This window comes from Phoxinus phoxinus, assembly GCF_949152265.1.
Source record: "Phoxinus phoxinus genome assembly, chromosome: 10".
Taxonomy (NCBI): domain Eukaryota; kingdom Metazoa; phylum Chordata; class Actinopteri; order Cypriniformes; family Leuciscidae; genus Phoxinus; species Phoxinus phoxinus.
The window spans coordinates 31,564,357-31,585,850 of record NC_136885.1 but is presented as its reverse complement, the minus strand read 5'-3'; the positions used below and the strand labels follow the sequence as shown (position 1 = coordinate 31,585,850).

General features: G+C 38.0%; 1 protein-coding gene across 1 annotated transcript in view; it reads right to left on the bottom strand.

Annotated features, from left to right (window-relative positions):
- The window catches only part of sv2a (synaptic vesicle glycoprotein 2A), a 34,636-nt gene extending 13,779 nt beyond the window's left edge, over nt 1-20,857 (bottom strand). The window contains exons 1-3 of the mRNA XM_079626941.1: nt 20,512-20,857; nt 4,770-5,510; nt 736-916 (exon numbers count right to left, since the gene is read on the bottom strand). Of these exons, the coding sequence (XP_079483067.1) occupies nt 736-916; nt 4,770-5,367 (779 nt within the window). The 5' untranslated portion in view covers nt 5,368-5,510; nt 20,512-20,857. The remainder of the gene's footprint in view (nt 1-735; nt 917-4,769; nt 5,511-20,511) is intronic.
- Between the last annotated feature and the right edge of the window lie 637 nt (nt 20,858-21,494).

Sequence of the window (21,494 nt, the reverse complement as noted above, 5' to 3'; positions counted from 1 at the left end):
ATTGAGCTAGTAAAGATTTCAGTAAGTAGAAATAAAAATTTTCACAAAATGTCACAGCTTCTAGCATAGTTCTTAGTATTATTTTATTTACTTTACAGTATAAACATGCGTATAAACACAGTATATGGAGAATTTCCAGAATTGTTAGATAGTTCTATAAATAATTTGTTTAAAACGCCACCTATAAAATTTGTAAATGTAAGAAGTTATAGAAACTTATAAATGAATTTAAACAACTATATATATATATATATATATATATATATATATAAGTATATAAGTTTAAGTCCATTTATATGTTTATCATATATATATATATATATATTATAGTTATTACTGGTAACAAAAATAACTATTAAAAATATTTTTTTGTTTACTGAAATAAGCTGATTTTTTTAAATAATTAAAAAAATATATTATTAACTGAAATAAAACAAGTTTTAAGTACAAAAACTAATATTACTAAAACTTAAAAATAAATTAAAGCTAAATAGAAATAAAAATATAAAATAAAAATAAAAGCTAATTAAAAATCGATATATATGGATGAACAGATATTTTAGAATGCACTTTATTTATTTAATAGTTAATTTAAACAATTTTTTTGTCATATTTATTTCTATAATGTAATCTGAAAGAGACCCAAATTTAAATTTTGCCTTACCCTCATATCTAAACACAATTTTCTTTTAATAAATATGAAAGAGACAGTGGTGGTGTGAAATGTGCATTTACCCCACACCGGAGAGCAGACGACAGAACAGGAAGGAGCTGTATCCTTGGACAAAGGAGGAGAAGAAAGCAAAGACACTGTTGATGGAGAGAGAGATCAGAAGGGTCTGTCTGCGCCCGATTCTGTCAGCCAGACCTCCCCACACAAAGGCACCCACCATCATACCCAGATACACAATTAGACCTGTGAGAGAAAGACAGAAAGAGAGAGAGAGAGAGACAGGGGGATCAATAACCATACCAGCACCCTGTCCGAATCATACGCATCAGATCAAGATGACTAATGGTGATACTCCACACAGACAGTAAATCAAAGTGACCAACAGAGCAGTATGTTGGGTAAAATGACAATTCTGGAACTGGCGCTTGTTGCTAGAGCTACAGGAGCTAAAAATTCGATTAAAATGTCAAAGTTTGCTTCTTTTATAGAATGTAATGCTTTCATTGTTTTGTGTCTGAGAGCTCAAATTAATTTAGTCTTTTGTACGTGTGAGAGGTTGTCTTTGGTTTAGAGAATTCACACTGACTGCTGAATGACGACTCTTTCACAGCTCCACCAGCAGCTGGTCATGTGACTGGTCGTGTGAACGCAGACTGCTTGCACCGCTGCCATGGGTGTGCTGCCACGACACTGATAAAGCAGTGCATGAATGCAATATAAATGACCCATGGAATATGATATTCCTCAGATGTTGCTCTTTCACATCTGAGGAGAGTTAATTGGGATTTCAGTTATGTTCATTTAACCCTGGATTAACATCTTTTCACACCTTGGGTCTTGTTGGCTAAGCTTCCTTAAGCACACAATCATCCGAAACACAATCCTACATGAAATGGAGCCCACTACATAGATGACTACTCTGGATCATACAAATCCCACTCCTTACATGATTCACATGGGAATCTCAAAACACTCAATTAAGCATAAATATATATATATCTGCATACACAACTTTCAGCTGTTAGTAAGAGTATGGCCTTGTCATATTTAAATCCCAGAGTCCCATTTTAGTACATACCCCTGTCTGCCATTGCATTGCCCAATGGACACCGCGCTTCAGTGGCACAGTCGGAAGGTGTTGAGAGCTGTGGTTTGTGCAGTGTAAGCCGATGGGCCCAGGAGAGGAGGGGTTGAGATAACAGACCCCTGCCTGCATTGCAGTGATGCCTATCTAGGCCCATCATCACGGCTGTCTGCCATAGAGGCCTAATATGAGGCCAAGGTGAGAGAGAAGTAGTGCTGACAGCTGCCACACAAACTCAAAGATACTGTAACGTTTGCAGCACCATCTCAACTACATGCAGATCATATCTATCATCTATCTATCTATCTATCTATCTATCTATCTATCTATCTATCTATCTATCTATCTATCTATCTATCTATCTATCTATCTATCTATCTATCTATCTATCTATCTATATATCTATCTATCTATCTATCTATCTATCTATCTATCTTTCTATCTATCTATCTATCTATCTATCTATCTATCTATCTATCTATCTCTATTAATCTGCAGTGCACAAAAGCGTTCTGTTGTGTTAAATGCCCTTTCAATTTGTTAAATTGTTTTAAAAAACTGTAAAATGATTAAAAATAGTATTGTTTTGTTGAGTATATATACGTTGGGGAATTTGGCTGCACTGCATTCTGTAGAAAACAACAAACTAGATGAAAGCATGGTCATTTTCTCAATAATATTCCATAAACAAACATGTGTACTGTATATGAAGAGCGTTTGCTTCCTGTGGATCTGCTTATGACCTTCAAAGCCAGTGATGCAGAGCACATTTGCTAGGGAGACCTGAACAATGGAGATGACAACACTGAACACGTGTTGCGCGATTTATCACAACTTACTCAGCTGAGAGCATTAATAAACACAGCTGTGTGTGTGGTTAACCACATGCCTTGAATTTAAAGGGAAGGTGTGTGTTTTATGCTACTCCAGTATGACCCAGCCAATAGGGCTCAGTGATGGTTGAGTGGGGCGGGGCCGCCTGCATTATGTCAGAGGGGTCTCAGAGATGCAGGAGAGGCGAGTGCCTGGAGACAGCTGACCTCCGCCTCCTCAGAGAGAGAGAGAGAGAGAGAGAGAGAGAGAGCAGAGGGGGAAGGGAGAGAGAGGAGGCTGTGATTCTCCCGCACAGTGACAGGAAAGCACACAAGCTCCAGGGTTGAGGAAGTGAGGGAAAAAGAGACGGAAAGCGGGGGAGGGGCTGGGACACTATTTTTAGTGCATTTTTTTCTTTCTGCAAGTGTCTCTCTGCGTCACAGATGAGGGGAGCGCGATGGACTGTGGCAGGTTTGTGTATTCTGTTCTTCAGCTTCACCCAGACTAATGTGCCGTTTGGCACCCGGTGTTCTGGTGAGAAACTCTGTCAAAGGTATAGTGGCGTGGCGTCACCTTTCACCCTCACCGTTGTCACGGTAACAGGGCATAAGAACTCTGACATAAAAGCTGCTGTCATCGAGAGCTCTCTCTATATATATATCTACATCCATCTATCTACCTACCTATATCCATCCATCCATCCATCCATCTATCTATCTATCTATCTATCTATCTATCTATCTATCTATCTATCTATCTATCTATCTATCTATCTATCTATCTATCTATCTATCTATCTATCTATCTATCTATCTTCCTATCCATCCATCCATCCAAACAAATGATGAATACAAATCCATCAAACCATAAAATCTCCTTGACGGCTGATTTGTCATAACATTTAATGAGGCGATTTACTGTCAGTGCCATGATAAATAATAATAGTGATTTCTTCATGATATTTTCATATTACACAAACAAATTTCGCTGTCTCTTCTAGGTCTCATTCATTGCATTTTAAGCCATCAGTAGAGAAACATGCAGGTTGACTGCTGGGTGCAGTGAGCAGGAAAAAAACCTCCGCGGGCCATTTCATCCCACACATCCACGCTGTTGGATTTGATTGGAGCATGTCATGTGACAGAGGCTGAAGCATTTTTGCTGCAGAGCTGCAGCTGCGCATGCATGGAAACTTTAGGCACAGGGACCCAGCAGAGATGCGGACGGCACTTCAGCATGAGTCAGGGCTGTTTTGTAACAGGGGAGAGACCAAGGGCCCTGCTCCCTAATGGCACTCCACACATACACACGCTCAAGCTGAGACCCAGGCAGAATATCTCAATGAACAAGCAATGACATGAGCACACTAGCTCACATTGTAACACAATGATGTCACAATAATCATATAAAAGATCATTTAAAAGAGACAACATAAAGAAACATGATGAATATGGTCTAACAGCAGCAACACTTATACGTGCATTGATGAGTAGTACAGCAGTTAAAACTAACAAAAAGTGTTTGTGGACGTGATCCAATGATAATACCTTTTCTTTTCTAAACATTTGTACCACAGGAATCAGTATAAGCTATGAAAGCACACTGTGTATTGTCAGTTAATTATAGCTCAAACTGCGTCAATGCTGCGCTGGGTTCGACCAGGATGGTCGAGTGTCCTTGCTGGATGGACTGACAGATGGTGAATTGGGCACAAAATGGCTGTAGAAACTAGCCTTAAGATAAATATTGTTTATATGTCACAGAAAGCCATTTTTGTAAGCAAAAGTAACCATTGGACATGGTCTTATACATCCCTAATGAGAAAACATCTTACATCTCGTCTTCCCCAGGCTTACATCAGGCTCCCAACCTGGCCAGCCTATTCCTGGCTGGTGGTTTTTATCTAAAGTTTTTCATACAAAATTACTAAAGCAATTTGTCAAAGAGCCAATAATAACTGTAATACAGTAATATTTCCCTCTCATTAAAGCTGTTAAGTTTTTGTCTGATTTTCAATCTTTGTCTGGCTTCAAATCAAAGTTTGTAATATTTATATACACCTCTTAACTTTCTTAAAATCCCTATTGGAAAAATGAATGGAAAAAAACATTTCCAGAAAAGAATGCAGGGAACGGTGATGAGCACTGTTGTGCTCCATAGCAAAAAAACACAAAAGCTAATAAGCTGTCCTTGACTTACCCAGCATCCCTTTGTTGGGCTCAGACAAACACATGTCCTTCTCAGCGCTGGGCAGGACGAAACCCACCACGAAGATCTCCACGCCGTCAGCCATCAGAGCCAGACCCAGTACAAAGTAGAGGGTCCACTGGAAGCGGCCGTGGCCACACTCCTGGAGGATGGTCTCGTACTGCTGTGCCAGCTCCTCCTGGTCCTTCCTCCTCTCGCCCTCATACTGCGCTGCGTCCCGGAACTGAGATTGTCCCACTCCGTCCACCTGTCTGTCAGCCTTTTCCACCGAGTCGTTTCTGGGGATGCCCTGGTACTCGCCCTCATAGATCTCATCATCCTCATCGTGGCCTTCTGTAGAGTCGCTGTGAGCCCCTTCGTCGTCATTGGCCCTGCTATTGCTGCGGTAGTAGCTGCCGTCCTGGGCCTGTACGGGGTAGTCGTCGTCATCGTCTTCCTCTTCGAAGCGAGTATAGGAGCGTTTGGTGTACTCATCAGCCACCTTGTCCACGTGGCGGCCCACCTTTTTACCTGCATGCCTTTTGACTTCTTTGGCAATGTCCTTAGCGCCTTTAATAAAGGCCGAACGATCTCTGTAACCCTCATCCATGGTTGAAAGCTGTGCGTTGATGTAAAGAGTGCTGGAGCCGGGTGTCAGGAGCTGCTTGTTAGCATGTAGTAGAGCGAAGCTGGGCTAGAGACGTTCAGGACCCTGGACAGCACCGACTAGAGCACAGCGCTCTAAACGACAGCCTGAAATGACAGAAGAACACATGCTGTTATTCAAGATGACACACTTACAGAAATACTGGAATTTACAAATATATGCATCATATGTAACACATGCATTGTTATGAATTGATAGTGCAATAGTCAAGAATGTGAAATTATTGGACAAATTGTCATAATCATTTCCAGTTCAGAATAATAAAATAAAATATAATAATGGTTGTAAAGGTTTGGTTGTGCTGCCTTTATGCTTATTTACATCAAAATAAATTGTAATTATCATCAATTGTATTACAGTTATTATTTTATTTGGATAATTAATATGAAAAATGTCACAGTGTAAAACTCTGAAAATGCAAAAACTCCAAAAGGTCTTCATTGATAAATGTAATTTCTGTATTTGAAATGTTGTATTATTTGAGATTTGCTTTCTTAGATCTTACTCTTTGCTGAATCATACAGGTAGTCTGTATATTCTGATGATATACAAAGGCGGCAAACAGTATTACCAATATTGGCTGACTTATTTTTTCATATTGACTTTCAAAATATATTATTTTTATTCTTGAACTATGGATGACTAGTTTGTACACAGTTTACCTGCTTAAAACAATGCATTTCAAATAAATAATGCTAGAAGAAACACAGCTGCCAGTTGTTAAGACAATCTACCTTTTTATATAACTGACTTTAAAAAGTTAGGACATGCCTTGAATAATATTTTTTATTTTAATGACTATCTTTTAAGACTAGTCTAAGCAGTTTATGCAACCGGTCATACCAGCTTAACCCAAACTAGATTTAAAAATGGTCAACCAGGTAAAAAACAGCTCCAATGGCTGCTCCTCTAGCTTCTCAACCATCTTGGATCCGCTAATGACCTGCTTGGGCCAAATAGAAATCATGTAAAACAAGTTATACACTGAGCATGGATTGGCTTCAGCAGGATTTTCCAGCAGAAACATTACATTACATTAAAATCTTGATTATCATAAATCACTTTTGTGATAACAGCAAAAAAAAAAAAAAAGTATTATACATATAATTAAAATTCTTGTAAGCTTACAAATGAATACATGGATAACATTGACAGCATGTAAATGCAGCAGCGCTCGCAGTGACCTTGTTTCCTCCACTTTACATTCTGGGGGAAAACACTGCAAGAAACCAATTGAGCCTCCCTGAAAAACGGCTGATTAAAATGTTCCCGAGGGAAATTCATGAAACCATCAGTTTTTGTTGCTTCGTACAATCTGTTTAAATTGGTCTGGATCCAGTTATTGCATTAATAATCAAATATTCATAATTGAGCCACATTAATAATATCTCAGAGGGTACTTAGGATCTCTACAACACTGATAAAGATCTGTACAGAAATCTTTCACTGCGCAAACCTGAAAATGCTCATTTAAGGTTAGGAATCAAAAACCGGAAGTGACCATGACAACACCTCTTTCACCTCGAGCTGCCCTCACTTCAGCGTGAGTAGTATGATTTTTTTATGATTTTGGAACTACATTTTTTTTTATTCACAGAATCCTCTAGAGTGGGTATTGAATCACTCACTAAACCACAAGTTATTACTTTTTATCATATATATATTATATTCTACACACATCACACATCTTTAGGATATGTACACATGCATACACATAGATATACTGTATGTATACAGAGCCACAATCATTAAATTCATTACAATTCATATTCCTAATGACACTGCTCTTCTTTTTTGTCCGTCTTTTTCACTTTCTCATCTAAATGAGTAGTTAGCCTGTTCTTTATCTTTTCTATCTCTCTGGCTGTGTTTTCCTCTCTGAACAGAACTCATCAGCCGGCGGTCATCTCTCAGCAACCACATCACCCTGTGTCTGTGAAGATAATGAGCCGGTCAGTCTGACATTCGGCCTTCTCTGTGACAGACAAAAAAAAAGAGCAATCTCGGATATCTGTCAGCAGCCCTGCTCTAAACACCTCGGCACAAGTCCTATTACGCTATCGTGGCACTGATAAGTGAATACACAGAAACTGAACAGCCATGTGGACCGTAGAGCTGTAAATGCCAATAAAACAAATTGATGTGCTTCCCTTGTTACTCCAAGTAAACACTGTGCAATAGAGGAGACGGTTGTAAAACTATAAATGTCTGTAAAGGTGGATCTGGGGCGCTATGAGCTCATCAGCAGTTGCGATTGGTCCAAGGGAGAAATGGCCCAGTTGGCGGCAACAGACAGGGATCTGCGGTGTACTGTCCTCTGTGGTCGTTCAACTATCACTAATATAATACTTGCATGTTCTCTGGATGTCTTCCAAATGCAGAGGCCTGCACTGCCATTGGGAAAATCATTTCTAATATTGATTGCTTTCAGGGCTGGTTAGATAGTGTTCGGTAGAGAAAAATCCATGCATAAGTGGGTTCTGACGAGCATTTGATGGATAAAGTGCTGACGCATGATGAAAATGCATCAGCAACTTCATCAAGAAAGCGTGATTTCATTCAAAACAACACAAATATCAATGTTGCTTTCATTACTATACTGAAACAATCAAAGGCATTCTGACCTAGGGCCTAAAAAAAATCAATCCGTTCACTCAGAGCAGAATCAGTATTATAACTCATAGCTACAATAATCTTTGTAATCTGTGTAAGTTTATATAAATGCAATGTGATGCACTTACTGCCTAAGATGCGGCCATTCTAATGACTGACAAAACACACATTTCTGACATTCTGGTGAAAAACTTAATTTGAGCTTGATTTTGGTAAAATGTTTATAATATAATTACACTTTATATATATATATATATATATATAAACAGTTCAAACACAATCTAATACAGCCCTTTGGTAATTACAGCTAAAAACCCACTCCAACCCTAAAAATGACCTAATCCTACCCCTTTAATAAAATTAAAATTGAATGTAGAAGAAGTGTGGCTCGTGATGACATCAATGGTTTTAGAGGGAGGTGCTAATTGGCTGTCTCATTGTAAGGGGGCGTAACCTGTAGGGGCGTGGTTTGTAGCACTCCAGGATGCAGTTGGAAAAATGTGGGCATTTTACTCACATTGGATGCGTCAATGTCACATTTGCATAGGCCATATTATTTTAATGAATTGGTTGACTGCCAAACAGAACGATAAAATAACGTTATAAACCGGTTAGAGGTCATTTCAAATAAGTGTTTCTGTTCAGAACAATTAAACTTGTATAAATGATACTAAAATAACACTGTCATGTACTCACCTTCATATATAATTTAGTGGAACACAAAACATTACATACAATGAAACTGTCTTCCACACAATGAAAGTGCACTGCTAATGTGGTGATTGCCAAAAAAAATTACCACTAAAGCAGTCAACACAACTCTTATGCTAAATTTCAAGTCGTCTGAAACTCTGAATCCATACGATAGCTTTATGTGAGAAACAAACTTATATTTAAGTTGTACTATTCTGCTCTGCTATTCTGGCATAGCACCTCCAAAGAGATTTGAGAGTAACAATTCTTTCAATTTCAGCCTGATCCTCACACAAATCTATTAAAAACATTCTTTAAAACAGGCAGGTGAGTAAATGACGTCAGAATTGACCGTTCGCAAAGACCCGCCCCCCTTAGTTACTGTCGCTATGTCCGACAAGCTACGCCGCTATCACGCCACACCATGTTCTCACGCAGTGAAAAATACATCGCGGAGCAGAGAGGACACTGACAACGCGCTGACAGACAGGACAGAGCAGGTTACTTTTCGGTTACGAGTCTCACCTTTCAAATTTGGTCATTTTTTGAAAGAAATTTTAACAAGAAATACCATTTTGTGGCTCTTTAATGAGTCGTGACAGATCGCTGTAGAGCATAAAGCTGCTCGTGAACCGATCATCTCTTCCTTCTAGTTCATTTATAGCATAAAATAAACATGAATGAACATAAGAAGGAATGTTGTTTTAACCGCAGAAAGGCGTCAGTACATCCGTTTCTCAAGTTCAAATCCTCCCATGTTAGTCTACTAACTCTCCTGACTGCTTTGTCGGACAAAATGGCGGATGGCGAAGTATGATTGGTCAGATCACCTGTCAATCAAGCTCCCTGCGAAGGGTCAATTGCTAGGTGAACTATCCCTTTAAGAGATCTCAGTGACATTCAATGTCAAACCATCACACCTGTAAATCACCCATGTAACTAGTCCTGCGCAGGCAGAGCACACAGTACGGTGCAATGGTAACAACGTCTCCCCCACAGTTCCCAAATACAGCTCTATTCATGCCTGCAGACAGGACAGCGATAGTGGCGTGTAGGAGCAGCGGCATGTGTGCGATGGCTCTGCTGGGAAAAACACTCAATCAACTCTTGGTGGAACACTTGCGTTTCAATTAGACTCGTACAGGAACATATGTCAGCGCTAAAGAACAGGGCCTAAAAGCTCTGTGAACCAAAGCCTAGCCCAGAGCTGTCACATCTCTCTGATACACTGCTCTAATAGCAATATGAGATTATAGGCCATTTAGATGTGATTTAGTACTGCAGTAGATCACAAATGGAGTCAAACACAGACGAGGAAGACAGTGCCATTCTTAAATACAATAATGATTAGATTTCTTCTAGATCTGCTATGAATCAAGAGAGATGGCACACTGCAAAAATACATATTTTTTTATGAATAAGATATCATATAAATAAATATATATTTATATATTGTTTATGTGACACTGAAGACTGGAGTAATGGCTGCTGAAAATTCAGCTTTTCACATCACAGGAAAAAAAATAATTTTTAAATATATTTAAATAGAATAAGTTTTTTTCCACAATTTTACTGTTTTTATTGCATTTTTAATCAAATAAGTGAGCATAAGTGACTTCTCTCAAAGACACTAACTGACCCCAAAGTACATTTGAACGGTAGCCTGTTTGTATGCATATATATATATATATATAACCAAACAATCTCTAATGAGTCTCATCTGACACATTTTCTCATAAAAATCTTGTTGCACTTGGAAATACTGTATGTTTGTAGGCTGTAAAATGTTGTAGCTCTTAATTTGTAATTTCTCAGAAGTTGCAACATATTAGTAAAAGATCTGGCACCTTTATTCGAAACATCTCTTTAGGATCAAGCTGATTGTGAATTAACTCTGATATAAGGGGTGGGCAATGGCTTTGCCTCTTGTTCACCAGTGATGAAAGACCCAATTATGTAATTCAGTTTTTGAAGCAGAGACTCCGCCAGCGGGAGTGTAGATCATCATTTTCAACGAGAGACGACAGGAAAGCAGCGCATCAGCTAGAGTGTGAAGAGGCTCATGGGACTCCAGTGAATCTCAGTGTTAGCGAATACAAACTGCCAATGAATACACAAACCTATGATGACAGCCCTGAGGGGCTCATTTCTGTTTTGGAGTACATTTTCATGTCCCCATCATATTTATCTTAAAGGCATATTCACCTAAAAACGTTCATTCTGTCATCATTTACTCAGCCTGAAGTTGTTCCAAACCGGTATGAGTTTCTTTCTTCTGTTGAACTGTTAAAAGAAGATATTTTGAAGAATGTTGGTAACTAAACAGTTGATGGACCCCATTGACTTCCATAGTATTTTTTTTTTTTCATATGTATGGCAGTCAATGGAGTCCATCAACTGTTTGGTTACCAACATTCGTCAAAATATCATCTTTTATGTTCAACAGAAGAAATAAACTTACATTAGGTTTGAAATAACTTCAGGGTGAGTAAATGATGACAAAAAATGACGAACTATCCCTTTAAGCTGTTTGTATGCAGAAACACCATCAGGGTTTATAAAGTCATCTTGTTTGGGTGTGTATTCTGGTGATCTGATATCATGTTACAATAATTCCATCAAGAGGCTAATGTCAATGAAAATCCCTAAAGCAGATGTCTAGGATCAGAGCGCTGTTGGTTTGCGGGGTCACATCAAATGGCTTTGACAGAATGTTGAGATAAACACGGTTTGTCAAACCAATGTGACGGCTGAATTTTCTCTTTCTTTACAAAAAAACATGCAAAAAAATTGTCGCATTAAGTATAATCTGCACCCGTGACTAGTACATTCCCAAAAAACATCAACCCACGGCATGTTCCTCTCAGCAAAATACACACACAGGTGTCCATTTAGCATTTAGAGAAAATGATTTATGCTGCTTTCTAAAACACCTTATTTTGACCAAATTCTAAAGCATCAAAAGCAAATTTCTTATATCTTATGATATGTCTCTGTACATACGGTGCTACTCGTCATGCTGACTCTGAGCCTGAATGGTTTTGTGAACCCAGACAGACTGGCGCTTGTGTTTTCGCCACATATAAAAAGCAGCAATGTTAAAGAGCACTCGTTGTTTCTCATTCATCTTTATTTAAAGCATTTTATGTACTGATTCCATTTATATTTAGTATTTTCCTTCAAAAAATTTTCTTTGCAGTAGCAAGAAAACTTAATTAGTTGTTTACAACATCCGTGAATGTCATTAACAAACGTTACTAGGCAATCAGTAGTGGGAACGCCCACTATAGCGACCTGACTGCCGGCAAAGTCCTTTTAGGCAAGTCGTGCCACTCGGTCGCCATCTTGGCAACACCTCCGGGCAGCTATTCCGGACTAACAAGACCAGGCTCCTATCTAAATGAATGGGCAGAGAGTCAGAACTGCACTTTCACTGGTCACCGGGACATAAAAACTGCATGTATAGAAACAGCAGTAAAATATGATCAAAATCGCTGAAAAAGTTTGATGACTTTGCCCCAAAATAAGGTTTAAAACGCCTTTTTCCCCACAGGTTATACTTTTACTACGCATGCGCAAGGGTTCACGACACCAACAGGCAAAACCTCAACTGTGCGCATGCATCAGTGGAACCAGACGATAGGCTTAAATGTTTCCCGGCTTGACTGTTAAAAGCAGATGATTGGCTTTCCAGCAGAAGGGGCGGGACATGTGCATACAACCGCCATCTTTGCCGTTACGGGTTTTCCTTATATAGTTGTATTGAGGATTGAGGAAGTGGCATGTCTCTTATATAAATTGTCTCTGCCGCCGGTCACTGACCACATGCAGCGACAAAGTCGCAGGTAGTGTGAACGCAGCTTTAGAGTATTGTGTCAATAACCTAGCAACAGGCTCATGCCAAACTGTACTAAAATCAACTGTTGAGCTGAGACTGTAAAATACTTGTCCTAGAGAAGGACATTTGGACACCATGCGGTGCTCTAAAGAGGATCTATTCTGCTTTTTCACATTTTCAACTTGAAACTCTTGGTTATGGTAAGGGGCATGGCATTTCCAATCAGAGCACATGTGCTTTTAGAGACAGGAACTAAACAGAGCGTTACTGACAGGCTGGGAAGAGAGGCAAAATTGGAGAATATGTAAAAAAATAATGTGTTTTGAACATTCAAGTGTGAAACCTATTTTAGCAGATCTGAAAAACAAAATCAAGACTTTGTAAAAGGGCATTTATGCCTCTTTAAAGGGCCAATTTGGCAAAAGATTCAAGCCAGTTAAATGTCAGCGGTCAAAGATTGGCGAAGAGAGGAGAAACCTGCTCAACAACAGTGACCAACAGAGCGGCAGCACATGTCAAGAGAGAGGAAGAGTCTGTACTGAGAGCCATCATGACTAATGACAGCATGCAAATGCACCCAAGACGGAAAAAAACTTGTGAATGTGAATGTTAAACTAAGACCACCTATGGATCATTTCCACCATTTCCTTGGTTCACGTTCATATTTTGAAGAAAGGTGGGATCCAAATAACGCTGGACCCAATTGACTTTCATTGCATGGTCAAAAAAACTAACAAACAATAAGACTTTCACTTAAAAATAAAAGTCATATGCTTGGATCCGTGTCTAATGAGGAAATAAAGAGGGGCAAATTATTATCATTATGCAAAAGCACTACGTACAAACAGAGATTTGAGAAGAGACGAAACACTCAAAACAAATTTGAATAATGAAATATTCAAACGAATGCATACATTATTCCTTTCAGTAGCAATGCCATTAACCAATACTTGTAACTTAAAATTACTAACATCATTTCATACAAGGCATTATAAATCCTTTACATGTCATCCCACATAATAACCCTAATACACCTAACAGACTTAATTATTCATGTGAATGATTTGAAAAGCAATTTAAGCTTTAACTGTGCGCCCTTCAGGAAACAATACATGCCGCCGAGTCACTTGTCTTATCAGGGTATTGAAGCCATTTTCAACATTGTGAACGATTATTTGTACAAAATTTGTAAAGCAGGCAGATGGTGGTCACACAGACAGCCCCGGGGTTTCCCAGAGGACAAACGTGAGAATACCAATATCCCCGGCATAACAAGGACTATAACGAGATGAGTTAGCTTGATAGAAACAGAAGTTAATTTAACAGTAAATGGGTGAATCTCAACCAAACCGGTTCAAATCATAATTCGGCCAATAGAGTGAGTTTGGGGATCTGTTTAACTTAATTTTAAGTTTAATGTTCAATTTCATTTAATTAAGTTTAATTTTCAGTTTATCTGGTTCAACCAATGTAAAACAGGGGAGTGTTCGGGAAACCAGTTTGAAAACAAGCATTATTTTTCGATTTCATTAAGTGGTAACAAGGTTATTTTCGTAAAACGAAAACTGAAACTAACACTAAAACTATTGGTAAAAAAAAACATTTTCGTAAACTGAAATAAAATTGCACTTTCAACATAAATGAAAAACGAAACGAAACGAAACAAACAGTTACTGAAAAACTAACTGAATTAAAATAATAATTAGCAAATATAAATAATCGTTTTCGTAATTAATAAGCTCTAATCCTGTGCCGGAAAATCCATTCCATTTCGCTACGTTATATTTCAACGGCCATTGCGGTTGAGTCTCGCGTCTTTTGCATGACACAACGTTCTTAAAAAACGCACCACTCGAGTTAAAATAAGTTCAACTTTTAAAAGACGTGTCTCGAGACCTTGCACTTTTTTAGAGCAAAATCGCTTTCTGTGTGAACCAGCCTTAAAAAGCAGAGAGAGAGAGATTTACACACTACCTGTACTAGGAGGGAATACAAACTACCTGTACACTACCTGGGGAATTGTATTACATCATTGTATTTTGTACTATATAATCCTCTGGTTTCACAGATAAGGCTTAAGCTAGTCCCAGACTAAAATGAAAATTTGAAATGTCCTTTTGGTGATCAAAGATGAGTTTTGAGGGATAAAATGATTGACTACAGGGGGACTTTAAAATATGTCAGTGCCATTGTTTTGTCTCAAGATACACAACAGTAATGTTTTTTTCTAAGACACATTTCTAAAAGCTATAAATGCTCTAATTGAACTAAGGCATAATCCTGGCTTAATCTAAGCCCTGTCTGTGAAACCGGCCACAATAAACATTGTATAATTATATTAAAATGAAAACAAAGCAGTTTTAATATTATGATGCTCCATCCTCTTACAACTGTTGCTTGACCTTCTGTACATCTTTTTTTATGTGTTTGAAGGCTAATCTAACAAAGAGTAATAAATTGAACACAATTTGAACTAGCTTTCTCTGACACATATGCTCGGCATGATAAAGAATTGCCAACAAGGCCAAAGCTCAATGCATCTGGTGGTGTATTTCAAAGAGCAAGAGTGACAGCAGAAGCCTTGAGTAGATGGATTTAGGAATGAGTGCGGTGGAATAGAGGGAGGAGAGGAGGATGTTAGCGGATGGTTAGAAGCGTCTCGACAGCGGTCTCGCAGGAAAGGACAGAGCCGCTGTGAGTCACGTTAGCCCTGGAAGAAATCTCTTGGTGTGCGCTGTCACCATGGCCACAGTCACTCCTGCCCTCTGCTACATCAGCACCACCCGCATCCTCATGCCCTGCCTCCATTTTAGCCCCAAATATTCCAGCACAAACTGGCCTGAGCCACATTTGGGTGGGTGTTGTCAATGCAACATTTTGTTAAAAACAGGAAGTGCTTCTACTCTACTGTCGCTAGTACAAATTGAACACTGAAAAGTAAAATATATAATATGCAAGGAAATCCTCATCCTTAAACTCAACATGAAATTAAAACTGACCTACTTTACTTTCTTAAAATGATAGTTCACCCAAAAATTTAAATTCTGTCATTAATTTCTCCCGCTCGTATCGCACTAAACCCATAAGACTTTTGTTCATCTTCAAAAATATATATATATTTTAATGAAATCTGAGAGGTTTCTCTCCCTCCATTGAAAGCCTATTCACCCAAAACTGATGCTTTAAACGTTCATTAGATTGTAAAGTAAATCCATATGGATCTAGTGGTTTCATCCAAGTTTTATGAAGGGTCACGGTCGCTTTATATGATGAACAGATTTAATTTAGGCTTTTATTTGCATATAAACTTTGATCAACGCACATTATACATAGAACCCTCAAATATGATAAACCACATACTCGACACGCAAGAATAAACCTCATTGGTTCTTGCGGAAGCTCAAACGGGCTGGCGTGACACGAGAGAATGCATGGTTCACCGTTTACCATTTGAATGCTCTGTAAGTTTGTTGATCAGTGTTTATTTGTGAATAAATTAAATCTGTTCATCATATAAAGCGACCGTGTCCCTTCATAAGACTTGGATTAAACCACTCGATTCATATGGATTTCTTTTACCATCTCTTTATGAACATGAAGCGTCTGAGTTTTGGGTATACATATATATATATATATAGACTTTTAATGGAGTGAGAGAAATATCTTCATTTGTGTTTCGAAGATGAACAACATGAGGGTGAGTAAATGATAACATTTTCAAATATCCCTTTAAAGTGGTGAACGTAACTCAACAGGTTTTTAGCAGAAGTAGTCAAGGCACATTCTGCATGGTGTAGTATATAATGAAGTCCAGGGGAAATGAGAATTCCTTCTGTAAGAGCTCATATTTTACCGCAGGGATTAATGGGGGAGAGATTACAGTATGATTCAGTTATATGCAGACTCATGCAATATACTAAACGTAAGCATAGTGCAGTTTCAAAGAAACCTCTCACCCTCCATTTGCATCATCGTGAAACTGGATCTAACCTTGAAGAAAATTCGAAATAAATCACATATCTATAGAGGACTGTGGTGTCACTGTTATTTGTTACGCTTCAAAAAGGTTGGTGGCCTTTACCTTTCTCTCTGTGAACACATGCTGAGAGAGTAATGTATAGATTTAAGTTCAAACACGAGTGAATGGGTATTTACACATGGCTCCACCTTGGTGGAGGTTCTGCTTCAATTTAGATGTTTCCATTCCACTCTAAAAATTGGCATGCCTTTGATTTCCTTCTGAACATTTACCCAGACGTTAACCTGCTGATATTCAAGTATATTTTAAATGGAAAGTGATGTTGAAGAAACAAAGGCAAAAAAACTTATAAACTGATCACCAATTAGAACAATAATCCCAAGAAAACATGTTTTGTTTAAAAAGAGAAAGGAAGAATCACTTGGAATATTTCTTAAAATCACCATGAAATCAAAATGGACAATTCTTGTTTTTAATTAAATATTGCAGTTTAGCCTATTATGAATAATTTGTCAGTGCACATTTTCTTTTCTTCATGTCACTTCATAATCTTTACTCAAAATAACTTCCCCTCCCTCTTGCGGCAACTTCTCTTCTCTTCTCTGATAATGTGTCAACTAGTGTGACTACTAGTACTTACTAGTTTACTATGGGCGACCTATCACTCACATGAGATCCACCAATAGCAAACCACAACCATTCAATCAATTCCCAAAGGACAAAAACAAAAAAGTCCTTTTGTTTAATTTTGTTTCTAATTTGAGAAGCCGTTTTATTCAGATATACATGTAATTGGGAAGAAAAGACTATCGCAAATTCTGTTTCATGCCTATTTTAAAGGAACAATCCATTTTTTTGGGAATAGGCTCATTTTCCAACTCCCCTAGAGTTAAACAGTTGAGTTTTACCGGTTTCGAATCCATTCAGCCGATCTCCGGGTCTGCCGGTAGCACTTTTAGCATAGCTTAGCATAGATCATTGGATCTGATTAGACCGTTAGCATCTCTCTCAAAAATGACCAAACAGTTTAGATATTTTTCCTATTTAAAACTTGACTCTTCTGTAGATCGTGTGCTATATTATTGCGCTGCTGGTACGGCAGCAGTTCCTTGATTATTACGCAGGAATGAGAATATAGTTCCTAGTCATATTGGCGTAGAAAATCTAAACTTTTCATTTTCTGTCGGTCTTAGTACACGATGTAACTACAGAATAGTCAAGTTTTAAATAGGAAAAATATCTAAACTGTTTGGTCATTTTTTTGAGAGAGATGCTAACGGTCTAATCAGATTCAATGATCTATGCTAAGCTATGCTAAAAGTGCTACCGGCAGACCCGAAGATCGGCTGAATGGATTCAAAAATGGTAAAACTCAACTGTTTAACTCTAGGGGAGTTGGAAAATTAGCCTATTTCCAAAAAAAATTGGAGTGTTCCTTTAACAAATTGCCAGTGTTTCATATTAAAATCAGAGCAGCACCAGGGGATATGGAATTATTGTAAAGATTGCAATATTGTAATAAAAAAAAATAACTAACATGATTTCCAACCTTAAAAAATGTAATCTAATATAAAAATGTGCTGCACCAACCTCAAGTGCTAATCCTATTCCTGAGTCCTGAATGAGTTCTGAATGATGGCCGAGTCAGATAAGACATCAGCACAAGCGGAGATCAGAGACAAACGCTCCTGTCGTGCCGTTAAACGCTTTTTCTGACCCTGTTCTCTCTCTTCCTCTGAGGATTCCTCTCAAGGTTACTCTGAAAAGAGCACTGCAGCGCAGAGAGCACACAATGATTGAGGAACAACTGCAATCCTGAGCAGCACCCGAGGACTGGAAGCTGCGCACCACAAACAGCCCGCAAATCAATCCACATTAGGAGAAACAGCTTCTCTCAAAGTCCTTTACACGGGCTTGGACACTTCCGGATCAAAGTTAGTTATGATAACACAGTAGCTCATCCTACGAATGACCTGTGTGTCATTGCACATCATAAAACTTTCAGACTTTTGCACTAAGCCACAGTTATACTACTGTAAATATTAGTTTGCATTGTGACGCTTTTGGGGCAATTAAAGACAATGATAATTCTCCTTAGATTTTAACTACTGTGATAAAGTATTGTTATTGTGTGCTTATGAATATAGTCACAATGTTAAAAAAAAGAGAAGGATCTGATTTTAGTCTTTAGTTAGCACTCATATTTTATCCAAACCGACTTACAAACGTGAATAAAAAAGCAGAGGTGAAATACTGCTGCTAGCATGCTAAATTCATAATAGAATTATCTATACATCTCTAATATCAATACTAACAAACTAAAGCATACACCCTTAAAAATAAAGGTTCTTTATTGGCATCAATGGTTCTATGAACCTTTAAATTGATTCCTTTGAGTGTTTTTAAGTTGAGAATGAGATGTTTTGAGTTGAAATCCGTCACATGTCAATGTTTTTATTGAGATGTCATTGTAAGTGCATAATTGGCTTTCATACTGTTTCTATTAATTTATTTGTTTCTTGTGTGTCTTTGTATGTATGAAATGATGTGATGTAATTTTGCTGCCTATCTTGGCCAGGTCTCCCTTGCAAAAGAGATTTTTAATCTCAATGGGCTTTTCCTGGTTAAATAAAGGATAAATAAATAAAAATAACATTCATAAAACTTCTTTAGATTATTTTAGGTTCTTAGATAATTAAAACTTTCTCCATACTAAGAAAAAATGGTTCTTTAAAAAACTGGTTCGCTGTGAAAACCCCCTTTAGAACCTTTATTTGTAATAGTGTACTAACAATACTGTCAGATATAAAACTCTATAATACCAATATAGCTAATAAACAAAGACCTATGTACCAACATAATATAGGATATAGCTAGCTATATCAATGCAGTAATGACAACGTAAATATCTGCATTGCTAGAACATAAAGCTCTAGCATTGTAATACTACCATTTTTAAATATCTAGGATAGGAAAAAGGTAAAGAGCACACTTATCATTTTTTGCATGCACTCAACAGTGATGGTTGGTTATTTCCAGCTCAAAGGCATTATATTTCACTGAAAGAGGAGCAGTATGCGGACACATGTAGATCCATAGAGCATCACTGTGAATTCAGTCAAACCAAATGCACATGCTGTCGTGACAAGATTGAATGCAATCAGCAATGGAATAAATCATCGAGGAGATTCACACTCACACACACACACACACGCGCGCGCGCGCGCGCACACATGTACCAGGTTTCCATTCTTCATGACTGCTGCAAGGTCATTTTGATGCTTCAAGATAGCACGAGCAAAACATCTCGTTTTAATCTACATTTTCTCGTTATTAATCAATTGCAGAAAATATGAAACCCGATAGCAGCCTAAAATCGAGGAAAATGGAAAAGCCCGATCAGTGTTATTCTGACGGATAGATGTATTAGGTGAAGGGGCGAGGTTTAAGGTGCCTTGTCTCTATGGGAATATGGCTTTTATAAATTGCTCTTTTGATCTATTCTTTAACACATGGCAAAGAAAGATTTACATAAATACATAAATATAAATAAGTAACAATGTGTCGTAGGACACTGAGCGCAAAATACAGCACAAAAAAATCTGCTCGTCGTAAAATTATTTTTGAGATGATATGATAAAAAAAAATATTATCTTAAAACAGATTTGTATATCATTTACGTACAGTGTTGTAATTATAAGATGTATTTTTGATGAAAATTACGTTTGCATCCATCATTGATGTGCTTACATTATTTTTCAAATGAATGCATCTAACGTTACTCCCTAAAATAGCCCGTAGAAGCTTAAACCTGCAACATATAATATTAAACACACATGTATGCCTATATAAATGTGCAATTTAAAACATGGATGAGCATGAAATCATATTTAGGCTATATAGAGACTCACTAATTATAAATCAGCTCCAAAACACGAATTAATTAACAATAGAGGTCACTTACCAGTGCGATTCAGTTATTATTTTTTCCAAATGCTGTCAAGAATAACTGTATGTATAAGATACGGTGAATGTTTAGTCGTGATGATGAGGAGGGCTGTGTGACATTGCCTGTATCTTCACCCTGTAACGAAGGCGTGTGTGACGTGTAACGGGGTGCAACCCTACAACACAGGCAACATTACGGTTCCTACTATGGCGAACGCTATACTTATTAATATTAATAGGCACACTGACGTTGCATGGTAACCTTCCTGGAGCGTCCAGTTACGTAATCTAGTTAGTATTCATGGCCGAGCCTAAAATGCTTGATAGGCCAACCGACTATCGCTCACTCAACTTTCTTTCAGCCAAACGGTTGGGCGATCGTCACGTGATTTGCACTCTTCGCACTGTCTGCCTTTCAGCCAATCATTTAGGCGAACGTGATGTTGCGTGATTAATATTCATTAGCCAAGCCATCGCCATAGTAGAATTGGCTAATTCGCATCCTAGAGCGATCCCTTCATCCCTCACCACTCTCCAATGTGCGAGCGATCCGAAATTAATTTGCTATCAGCATCACCAATGCTTTAATTAAAACGGGTTTTTATTATGATAAAAAACGTCACATGTTTAATCTGCCTTCAAAAGGGTTTACGGAAACGACAGTGTTTTCCTCTGAGCAAATGATTGTGGAAATAGTAGTCTTTCTTTTTTTTCTTTTTTTTCTTCTTTATTATAAATTAATGTCATATATTGTGTGTTTAATGCCTTTTAAGAACATGCACTGAGTCTGAAATCACTGGTCTGTGCATGATTGCACGTGCTCTAACTCGTGCATATAATTGGCCAAAAGGACGGAACCATGATGCGCTTTTCTCTCCATCTTCATCGACTGCTGTTATTAATGTCATTTCGACACAACCTGCCTTTATCAAAGATTAAAATACTCTTGGCAATTAATAACTGTCTGCTAGATGTAAGTGCAGGAGTTTGCAATCTCAT